Source organism: Triticum aestivum, chromosome 5A (genome assembly GCF_018294505.1).
Source record: "Triticum aestivum cultivar Chinese Spring chromosome 5A, IWGSC CS RefSeq v2.1, whole genome shotgun sequence".
NCBI lineage: Eukaryota > Viridiplantae > Streptophyta > Magnoliopsida > Poales > Poaceae > Triticum > Triticum aestivum.
The window spans coordinates 703,188,299-703,200,255 of record NC_057806.1 but is presented as its reverse complement, the minus strand read 5'-3'; the positions used below and the strand labels follow the sequence as shown (position 1 = coordinate 703,200,255).

The window sequence follows — 11,957 nt, the reverse complement described above, 5'->3', positions numbered from 1 at the left end:
GCAAACCTCTGCCAGCTTCTGACTGCGAAGGCTGAATGGACTCTGCTATACGGGTCGCAGCTGCTAAATTCTGAATTGGGGTTCGATATACCTGAGTCGGCGGGAAGAATTGACGTCGACTGGTGTCGGGAACTCGTTGCCGCGCGCGCTCGTCGAGTGCTCGCTGAAGGTTCTCCAGTCGAGTGCGCTCGGCCAAATTGGCCAGACGCGCCTCCTCCAAGGCACGAGCCTCGGGGGTTTCTCCTGCGATGGGAATACGCAGGGGATCCTCGTTCCTGCGGCGAAGCTCTTCTCTTTGCAGAGAGTCGAGTGGCTCGGGCTGGTACTCTTCGTAGTCTCGTGCAGGGTCGCCGCCGTCACCTGCTCCACCACCACGGGCGAAGCCAGGAGGGCTGTGGGGCCCGTCGACCATCAAGATTTCCGCCGCTGGATCACTGCTTCCGCACTCGGATGCAGTCTCTCCGGAGCCAGTCGACTGATCGAACAAGCCGTAGAGAGATTCGTTGGGCTCGATTGCCGCAACTTGTGTAGTGGCCGATTGGCGAGCCACCGCATGACTCACCCATCGCTGAAGCCTCGACCGGCCTGAGCGCTTGCGCTGGCGGGAGACCGGGAGGGTGGACGATGGAGGAGCCGGCCGATACTGGGTCGACGGTTGCCGTAGCAGAACGCCGCGGACACATGCGCGAAAATGCGTCGCACCGCGGACGGGGAGCGCGTCCACGTCGAGTGGAGCCTCCTGGAGCCATGCGGAGTCGTCGGCGATGAAGGTGAGGGTGCCGAGACGGATCTCTTGACCCTTGACCAAAACTCCAGCAGACACCATGATGAGAGTACTCGGAAGAATCGCAACTTCTCCACAAAATCGCTAAAACACCTGCCCCACGGTGGGCGCCAACTGTCGTGGTTCTAAGCCTGACAGTAGAGTGGGGGGTAGGTATGGAGAGGCAAGGTCCTAGCTATGGAGAGGTTGTAAGCACAAAGGATGTACGAGTTCAGGCCCTTCTCGGAAGAAGTAACAGCCCTACGTCTCGGAGCCCGGAGGCGGTCGAGTGGATTATGAATGTATGAATTACAAGGTGCCGAACCCCTCTGCCTGTGGAGGGGGGTGGCTTATATAGAGTGCGCCAGGACCCCAGCCAGCCCACGTAGGAGATGGTTTAAGGTGAGTTAAGTCTGGGGCGTTACTGGTAACACCCCACATAAAGGCCTTTACTATCATAAAGTCTACTTGATTACAGGCCGTTGCAGTGCAGAGTGCCTCTTGACCTCCTGGTGGTCGAGTGAGTCTTCGTGGTCGAGTCCTTCGGGCCAGTCGAGTGAATCCTCGTTGGTCGACTGGAAGGCGACCTCTTCTAAGGATGTCCTGGGGTAAGTTACTTGGATCAGGTCCATGACCCTACCCTAGGTACATAACCCCATCACGCGGCGCTGACCTGGCCTGACTGGCGGGCCCGGACCGTCAAAAAATGGTTCAAAACGCTAGCAACGGGCGATTTGGGTTTTTTGAGACAGCCGACGAGAAAAGTGGTAGGTATCAGTCACAAACAAAAAAGTGGTGGTTTTTTGGAACCCTAGCACGAAAAGTGGTAGTTTTATGCTATTTACTCAGTGATCTGAAGAGTTTCAGGGTGCCAACCACTAGCTATTGAAGATCTCACTTGTTACTTGCTCGAGCAACCATAATCCCCATATCATCTCCCTTCCCTTTTCCTGGTTTTTTGTAATTAAGATCGACCAAGAATTGATTAAGGAACATGCTCTATGCAAAATCACAAAAGGGTCAAGTAACCTCCTATGTTCGAAGAATATTAGTTTGAGCACAAGCAATGGTATCTTGCCCACGCCAAGGGCCTACGAGCCCGTTCTTAAAGATTTTAGTTTGTGTTGTTTTTGCTCATTGTTCTTTGTTTTTGATTCTTCTGCAAGCCCACCTAGGACCTAGCCCAACTAACGATGCATCCAATGAACCAAACACGTGAATACCCAATTCTTTATAAAATACTACCTCTGTAACTAAATATAAGATGTTTTTACAATTTGATTTGAACTGAAACGTCTTATATATAGTTGCCGAGGTAGTACTATATTTCTAATTTTACAGTTTTCCAGGTCGAAATTTATGTAAACTACTCCTTTGTCCCATAATGTAAGACGTTTTTTGCAATCTAACATAGCTTGCGAAAACGTCTTACATTATGGGACGGAGCGAGTAATTACCACCTCATATCTTCAAATTAAGCTCTGAATGTTTAAATTACACCTCTCAGTGCAGCTGACCACAAACGGTATCTCTTATTTGTTCGACTTCAAGCACAAGCATCACAACCACAGTACTACAAATACAGTGCACAGCTGAAGTCAATAATGCGCACACACACCACATGCACTGCAAACCACAACATCCACAAATTGCTACCAAATCTGACACAAGGAACATGAACCAACCATAGCTGCAGCTTCGTCAAACAAGGTTGCAATAACACTCAGTCGGGCTCAGCTTAAAGCGCAACACCAGGGACATGGACCCATTCCAGCTGCAGCACGACAGAGCCACTGCCGACGTTCTTCAGCTTCAGAATCAAGTCTTGGACGACCTTGCCATTCTTCCACGACACGTGGCTCTCGCCGCCAAGGTAGTTTGTGCCAACCGGGTAGATCGTCTTGATCCTGGTTCCATCAGAGGCATGCTTTAGATCCAGCTTCGCGGCGTCATAGATATCAGTTACGGTGAACTCTGCCACTCCCATGCTGTCATCCGCTGTGAATGTGTCCGCATCAAAAACCTCCTGCATAATGTTTTTGCCAGTTGGATATATAAGTGTTCATTTAATATCTTCACCAACCATCTATGAACCTATGGTGTAAAAAGTCCCCTATCTTTCATGTTTCAACGCAGAAATAAATTCTATGCGATAACTTTTTTGGGGGCTTATTTAAGAAATTTGTTAAAGGGATACCCACTGCACTGTATAGTACAAATACTGAAGTTCCTTTCAACTTCAGGTTACACATAATATACACACACAAAGTTTTGGTAGACTTTACTTGATGAAGAAACTCAAACAGAAGGCTTACAAGTTTGACTGGCTTTGTAAGATCTGTGACAGGGAGCACCAATACGTCATTCCATAGAGGATTGACATTTTTCTTCTGAACGCTAGTCTTCACCTTCTACACCATGAGGAAATAAAACTTCAGTAACACGGAGATAATGAAATTAGCAGTAATGGTGAATTGGTGAGAAGCGGGATATCTGTCCATGTGACATACATAACCTGAAATCAACTCTAGAAATTACAGTTTATATATTCATAGATCATAATGCATAGTAGTGAAGTAAAACTGTCGGAAATTTTTAGCACTCAACTAATTCTATCGAGGGCAAGCAGCAATTCCACGAGGAGATAAAATAGAACTAATTCTTGGTTCATTTTTGAAATCCCGAAACCAAGTTGGGAACTACAGTCTGATTCATATCAATCACTTCAAAACCTGTTTATCAGGTATTAATCCGCACCTTTCGGGAGTAATAATTATCTGAAAATATAAGGGCGGCAACTAATTAATCGCTGGTCAGAAACTTTGTTCATCTATCGAACATCTTGTGAGCACAAAACGATTTCGGAGAAGATGGTCGCCCTCCCTGACCCTGATCCCCCGAAGGCCGTGCGGCCGGCCATAACCTATGTATGCGCCGCTCGTCGGCTGCGACCTTTGCCACGCGGCGCTCTGCAGCCGGCCGCCGGTGGCAACACACGGCTCCTGCGTCAAGGACTGGGAAGAAGAGAAGAGATGAGGGTCTACTCTGACCTGGGAGCCGTAGCAGAGGACGACGTAGGGGTCGCTAGTGTGCGTGAGTGGGTCGGCAACGATGAGGTTGTGGCCTCGGACAACGCGGACGCTGAGCTTCCCGATCACCGGCTCCGAAGCCATGGCAGACGGCCGGTCGGTACAGGTTTATCGACGGACGAATCCTCGGCTTCTAGCCAACTGGGTGCGAGCAGGGCGAGGAGAGGAAATCAAGGAGCAGTACTCATCTGTGGCTGGCGGCAGGGTGGAATGGATGCGACCAACAGCTGGCGGCCGGCCGGCGCCGGGTTTTATCGGCGACTCCGCCGAGGCGGGGCGGGCGACGACGATACGTATGGCAATGGGAATTAATGTTACTCATTAAGTGTCGAGTAAATTGCAAATCCCGCTGCCTTTTCCGTTTTAGAAAGCTTGCAAATTTCCCTTTTGTTTTGGACGCCGATAACTGCCACACGTGTAGCATCTAGTGGGGTTGTGCCGCATGTCTTGTGTGGCACGGAGAGGACCCCGTCCGCACGACGGCGTCCGGGCACATGCAGCCACAGCCCGCATGTTCGGTGTGTGGCACAATCGCCCACACGTCCGGGCGATCGACCGCACTGTCCGCATGACCTAACGCGCCCCCTCGTCCCAGCCTGCCTTCCAACCCCAGTCCAACCTGCCGTCGTCGTCTCCTACCTTTCGATCCCCTACCTTCATCCCCTTCCTTCTCTAGTTGTCATGACAACCAGAACAGATCCCTAGCGCATCCCCACCGCTACCCCCTCCCCCAACCCCGCCCTCTCGAGACGACGACCTAACAGGTGGAACTCTGATCTCCTTCTGTTTCTCGTCCTTCTTCTGTCTAGAAAATTGAAATTGCAAATTGCCCACGAAGATGGCGACTAGATCCACGCTGTCATAGCAAAAACACCACGGATTTATGTGTATTCACATTTGCCCACCAACATACGTCAGATTTGCCATATTCTATCCTAGAGTTGAGCTAAGCTTCTGGATTGGCTTGATGCGAGTAGTTGCTAGAGAAGGATGCGTAGGAATCACTAAAAAAGAAAAGAAAAGGAGGAATTTGACATAGGGAGGGAGGAAAAATAATTGCCACTTGTATCTGACGTTAGTTGCCATCTATCTTTGCCGTCAGCTGCCATAGTGTTATGTTGTTACTTGCCATCGTATTATGTTGGCCGTTACCATCGGTTCAAAATGATAGTTGGCATCTAGATTTTAGAAAAGAGAATGAATGTGCATGTCCTACTTGTTATGATGTGTTGGTTGTCTACGCAAGAAATGTGATAAGATGCCGTGTTATTTTGTATGTGCATACAGCAAGAATGCATTTTGCGGATATTGATGCATTCTTTTTCATGCAGTGACTGAAAACACAGCGGGAGAAAAAACCCAGAAAAATGAATCACGAAGACGACACTGATCCTTGGTTTTCTCAAAGGCCGGAAACGCCCCCTTGGGATGCAGCAGAGTACAATTAACTCATTTCTGCAGGGCCGTTGCTGCCACTACTAGATCAGTACGCGAGCATCGGTATGATGCATGATAAAAAAGGACAGTTGCCATGTTTGTGACGAGGAAAATGGCATTCTACTGTCCTACAATGTCATTTTTCGCAGGTTCTTATGACCCAACCACACACACGGGGATACCATGGCAAGTTCAGGCACAGGGCGCTAACGCTGACAAATGTGTGGGCAACCAACTTCAAGCATCCAATGTGGCAAATCAAGGTAACGCATACGAAAAAGAAACATACTGGTGTTTCCAGGAAATTAAACTTGCAAGGATGGCAAAGACTTAGAAGTTATATGAAAAAAATGCAGGACCTTCATGCAGCACGTGGCAACAGGCGGCAACCATGTACCTGCCATCAACGTCGTACACAGGGTGAGTCGTATGAAGTGATTTTGTGGACAAGGAATCAGAAGAAGGAACATAGGTGACATTGGTGTTTACGTGGTGACTTGACAAAACACAGTTGCCGTGTCTGGGCAGCTGCAGTTGCCGTGTCTGGACAGCTGTAGTTGCCGTGTCTGGACCAAGGTTTTGGATCCCAAGCAGACCTTTTTTCGAGAGGAACCGGAATTTGCAGTTACCACAGTAACCGTGAAATTCCGAAAAAAATTCAGACGGAATTTATAATCAAATTTTGAATTCAATTTTTTTAAGAACGATATAGATAGCAACTTAACTCCAATAATCACCTGCGTTGCCCTGGCCTGGTGGCTATTCGACCGCAGCTAGCTCTTGCTCACTCGTCGCGGGTTCAAGCCCTGGTCGCTCCAACAAAATCGTATCTTTTTTTAAGTTTTGTACTCTCAAAAACTAAAAACATGAGAGCCCAGATTCGAACCCGCGTCTCAGGGGCGAAGGACCGCTCGCTTTACCACCAGGCCACAACCAGTTCAGTTGCCATGGAAGAGATGACATATATTTAACTATACTGTGAGAGTTTGAATTCAAAATTTTCAAATTATTCGAGATTTTTTGCTCGATATGAGTGTTTCTCGAGGGGGGTCGGTAAACGTGGTAACCGCGCGGAAGCTCGGAATTTCGCTCGGTTACCAAAACGCGGGTCTGGACAGTTGCAGTTGCTGTGTCTGGACAACTGCAAGTCAATTGAAGTTGCCATGTGTAATCAAATGTGATTGCAATGTCTAAACAACTATGGATGGCAAGTGTGAACAAATCTACGTGCCATGGTTGAACAAGTACATGTGCCATGTTGTGCAAACTGCAGTTGCCATGCATTGACCAACTACTAAAAATGATCGCATGTTGTTATGGTGGAACCACATCGGCAAACGTATCGTCGCAAGCTTCACAGTTGCAGGCCAACGCTATTACAGATAGAGCACAACAAATTGGAATGACAGACCAGATACGATTAGCACATGCGGCACAACAAGGTAAAAAGATATGTGAACCAGCAAAACAATAGTGCATTTGCTTTTGTGGAAAAGCATGGGGGGAAAGTGGATTTGTCACGGTGGTGGAACAAAAACAACATAAATGCTACCAAGTGGAAGCGTGCAAAAATAGTCATCTACCGTCTTCTAGATTTTTCAATTGCTGTATGCCTGTGTGCAACATTTGTGATTTACTCCATTTTTTCTAGTGAGCTTGTACCTAGAACACAAGTTTTGATGCTAAAGATGTTGGTTTCCATGCCTTGGCAACAGTAACTGCCATGTTTGTTAGACTGTAGCTGCCATGGCTGAAAAACTGCACTTGCCATGCATGGCCATATGCAGATGCCATGACTTGCTGTGTGAATAATGTCATGCCAAATCAGATGTAGTTGCTATATTCTGTTATGATAAACCTGTCATTGAAGCAATGCTTACACACGCACCTGTTTTTTTCCAGGACCTTCAAGTACAATCAACAACGCAACGGGGACATCTACTTCGGGGACCTATGAGCACATGGAAGAAGCGTTCCACCAGCCAGCCAACAGTCCTGCCACAAACAATGCAGAATCAGTGTCGGAAATGGCGATTGTTCCAGCAATGCTGACAAGCACACCTTTGCAGACTAGCACAAGCAACACTCAAGCAGATGAAACAGCCGCCGATACTGAAGTGAATGATGAAACTGATGACGAAGCACAAGGGGATGAAGAAGATGGGCAATCAGAAATCATGGTACCTCAACCACCGTATGTTGGGCAGAGATTTGGTTCGTTTGAAGATGCCAAGGAATTCTACCAGAGATATGCAATGTTCCATGGTGTTGCGCCTGTCGTGCCGGAACGAAAGAGAGGCATCATTGTCAAGATAGAATGCCCTGTCCAGTGTAAGCTAAACGCAGATGGAGCATGGTAGGTGGTCACCGAATATTTTCAGGAACACAACCATGAACTCATAAAGAAGTTTGATCTCGTAAAATTTCTAAGCGCCCACAGAGGATTCACCCCCCTCGAGAAGAAATTCATAAAGCTGCTACATGATTGTAACATTGGTCCATCAAGAATGGTCCAGAAACTGTCCTTGATCCACAGCGAAGATGGTAGACTAAGTAGCATGCCCTATATACTGGCAGACGTCACAAAACTAAAGGCAAAGTACCGTAGAGAGAGCAGGTTGGCTGACATAGAAGACACGATAGCCTACTTCAAAGAGAAAGCAAAAGCAGATGCTGATTTCTTCTGCAGGATCAGATTGGACGACGAGGACCGTGTCAGAAACATGTATTGGGTGGATGGTGCTGCAAGAAGAGCCTATAAACATTTCCGTGATTGCATTTCGTTCGACGCGACATATCTCACAAATATGTACAAGATGCCCTGCGCTCCATTCATAAGAATAAATAACCACAATCAGTCATTGCAGTTCGGTTGCGGACTCGTTCGGAACGAAGATACAGATGGTTACACTTGACTGTTCAAAACCTTCTTGGAGTCCATGGGTGGACTTGCTCCGATGAATATAATAACATACCAGGATTTTAGCATGCGTGCAGGCATAGAGGAGGTCTTTCCGTTGGCAGTGCATAGGCACTGCAGGTGGCATATTATTAAGAAGGCTGAGGAGACGCTAGGATCATTCTTTGCTGACTGTCCAGAGCTGCACAAGGCATTAGAGTTGTATGTGGACCACAACTTGACGGTGGAGGAGTTTGAACGGAGATAGACAGCTATGATTGAAACATATCAAGTCCAAGACAACGAGACGCTTACTAGCTTGTGGGAGAAGCGAATGTACTGGGTGCCGGCCTACTTCATGCAGTCCTTCTTCCCATTTCTGCAGAATACACAATGCAGCGAGGGGTTCAATGCTGTTTTGAAGCGCTACGTGAGCCCTGGCAACTCATTGCTGCAGTTTGCCAAGCAATACACCGCTTTGGAACAGAAAATACTGGGATCTGAGCTACAGCAAGAAGCAAACACCGCGCTCAAGTAGCCTAAATTGCTAACATATTTACCGATGGAAAGGCAGATGAGCAAGATACATACCAACAAGATTTTTAACAAGTGAATAATATTACCGTTCCAATTTGCACAAGCATGAAGTTAGTAGGTGACATGTAGAATGCAATGCAGTTGCCATTTTTTGACTTGCTGATCTTTTAAAAAATAGCCAGTGAATACATTGTAAACATGTTCTGGAGTTGCCATGCGAAATCAACTATAGTTGCCATGTGGGTTGAACTGTAGTTGCCGTCTGAAATGATGTGTAGTTGACACGTGACCAAAACTGCATTTGCTGAAGGAAATATGCCCTAGAGGAAATAATAAAGTTATTATTTATTTCCTTATATCATGATAAATGTTTATTATTCATGCTAGAATTGTATTAACCGAAAACATAATACATGTGTGAATACATAGACAAACAGAGTGTCATTAGTATGCCTCTACTTGACTAGCTCGTTAATCAAAGATGGCTGTGTTTCTTAACCATATACATGAGTTGTCATTTGATAAACAGGATCACATCATTAGGAGAATGATGTGATTGACTTAACCCATTCCGTTAGCTTAGCACTTGCTCATTTTAGTTTACTGCTATTGCTTTCTTCATGACTTATACATGTTCCTATGACTATGAGATTATGCAACTCCCGGTTACTGGAGAAACACTTTGTGTGCTACCAAACGTCACAACGTAACTGGGTGATTATAAAGGTGCTCTACAGGTGTCTCCGAAGGTACTTGTTGAGTTGGCATATTTTGAGATTAGGATTTGTCACTCCGATTGTCGGAGAGGTATCTCTGGGCCCACTCGGTAATGCACATCACTATAAGCCTTGCAAGCATTGTAACTAATGAGTTAGTTGCGGGATGATGTATTACGGAACGAGTAAAGAGACTTGCCGGTAACGAGATTGAACTAGGTATTGAGATACCGACGATCGAATCTCGGGCAAGTAACATACCGATGACAAAGGGAACAACGTATGTTGTTATGCGGTTTGACTGATAAAGATCTTTGTAGAATATGTGGGAGCCAATATGAGCATCCAGGTTCCACTATTGGTTATTGACCGGAGACGTGTCTCGGTCATGTCTACATAGTTCTCGAACCCATAGGGTCCGCACGCTTAAAGTTTAGTGATGATCGGTATTATTAGTTTTTGTGTTTTGATGTACCGAAGGTAGTTCGGAGTCCCGGATATGATCACATACACAACAATTGATCATTGATCTCTTAGCCATGTGCGGTGCCCCCCTCCACCATAATCCACCTCGATCATATCGTAGCGGTGCTTAGGCGAAGCCCTGCGTCGGTAGCATCATCATCACCGTCACCACGCCGCCGTGATGATGAAACTCTCCTGTGAAGCTTTGCTGGATCGGAGCTCATGGGATGTCATCGAGTTGAACGTGTGCTGAACTCGGAGGTGCCGTGCGTTCGATACTTGGATCGGTCGGATCGTGAAGACGTACGACTACATCAACCGCGTTGTGCTAACGCCTCCGCATTCGGTCTACGAGGGTACGTGGACACACTCTCCCCTCTCGTTGCTATACATCACCATGATCCTGTGTGTGCGTAGGATTTTTTTTGAAATTACTACGTTCCCCAACATTTGCCATGTTAAATGTTATGCAGTTGCCATGTGAAATATCATGCAGTTGCCATGTGGAAACAAACAACACAAGAACAGATGTGGGAAAAAATTAGCATTTCCATGCCATCATTGATGTTAGATACGTTTGGTATGTTACGACCTACATCAACATAAGGTGCTACAAAAACATCATATAAGAGTTTAACAAAAACACAAAAACATGCAGATTCCAGGAGGAAATAAAGCGTGCCAGCATGTACACGGCTTACCAGAGGGACGAACATACGTTCAAGGTGTGTTCTCTATTGGGCATGTTGGATTCAGAACCTAAAGACCCGGACAAGGGAAGGAACTACTTCGTGAAGGCCTCGATAAACAAAGGAGAATACTACTGCCAATGCTGCAAATTCGAACGGGACGGGATTGTGTGTTGTCACATACTGAAAGTAATGGACATGGTCGCGGTAACGCGATTGCCCCGCCATTTCATACGATGGCGATTGACTTGGGACGCTGATGATGCGTTGGGTCCATAAACATCAAATGCAGTTTGGCTGTGCATGATGAGAGACTAGAGGCAACCATGGAAGCTGTGAGGCATGCTATGTTGACCAAGAACTATGCTAAACTAATAGATGAAGCATGCAAGAGTGATGAGACAGCAAGGGTGGCAGAAAAACACAGGAAGGCCCTGAAAAGAGAGCTTGATGAGATCAAAAAGAGGAAGGCTAAAGAAGCCTTACACAGGTTCCCCCGCACCTCAAGTGTGCCTTCGTCCACGGGTCCATCATCTGAAAACTCGGAGGTAGGGTTTGGAACAGCAAGCATGCAAACCTAGGTCAAGAACCCGCCCCGTTCCATCACAAAAGGGCGTCCAAAAGAGGTCAGATACAAATCGGGGTTGGAGATTCAAGCAAAACACAAGAAAACAAAGAAAGGGACGGGATGGTGACATTTTTGTAAGGTAAATGGTCTAGATTTTTTTTTAAAAATGGGAGAATGACTGTTGATCGGCACCAGAACTTGAAAGAAAATGACATGAATCAGTGACTACAATTTCCCCGTGGGTGGTACTAAATCTGCCATGTTATTTATACCGAATCTGCCATGTTATTTCTACTGAATCTGCCATCGCGTAGATTTCCGCTTCAGTCAACGCATTTTATTCCACACATATTGTATTGTACGCATACTATGAAAAAACTAGTTGAAATGATCGCGTGCAAAAAGCACAAGGTAACGGCTGCTTATGAACTACCATGCTAACCATTACAGTTAGTAATGCAAAAAACCCAAAAGCAAAAAAAAAAACAGAATGATTACTTTCACTAATCGTGTCTGATCAACTATATTTGCCATGTTTCCAGGCATCATAGATGCATTCAAAATACCCGACTGGTGCTACCAACCACAAACACATAACAGTACTGAAACATAAACGTAGCTGCTATCACACCTAAGTAGGTTCACATCCACACATATATTACAAATATTCAATGTCACTCACACGCCACCACTATATACTAGGCTAGGGGGGGATGCAGTCATAACATAGTGCACAGACATAGTTTTAAAAAGAACAAGTTGATACCTTACATTCCTTAGCCACAGAATGTAAG

General features: G+C 46.2%; 1 protein-coding gene across 1 annotated transcript; it reads right to left on the bottom strand.

Annotated features, from left to right (window-relative positions):
* Positions 1 to 2,231: 2,231 nt before the first annotated feature.
* LOC123108531 (protein C2-DOMAIN ABA-RELATED 8) lies at positions 2,232 to 4,166 on the bottom strand. Its single transcript, XM_044530308.1, has 3 exons — positions 3,814 to 4,166; positions 3,079 to 3,174; positions 2,232 to 2,789 (listed from the first exon to the last, which is right to left on the bottom strand). Exons 1-3 carry the CDS (start codon positions 3,934 to 3,936, stop codon positions 2,502 to 2,504), a joined length of 507 nt encoding a protein of 168 aa, XP_044386243.1. The 5' UTR covers positions 3,937 to 4,166; the 3' UTR covers positions 2,232 to 2,501.
* Between the last annotated feature and the right edge of the window lie 7,791 nt (positions 4,167 to 11,957).

Excerpts from the sequence above, each read along its gene's own strand:
- LOC123108531 (XM_044530308.1), bottom strand. The coding sequence starts at position 3,936 with ATGGCTTCGGAGCCGGTGATCGGGAAGCTCAGCGTCCGCGTTGTCCGA. Across the intron at positions 3,175-3,813 it reads TCCTCTGCTACGGCTCCCAG|AAGGTGAAGACTAGCGTTCA; the intron begins GTCAGAGTAGAC and ends CTCATGGTGTAG. Across the intron at positions 2,790-3,078 it reads TTACAAAGCCAGTCAAACTT|GAGGTTTTTGATGCGGACAC; the intron begins GTAAGCCTTCTG and ends AACATTATGCAG.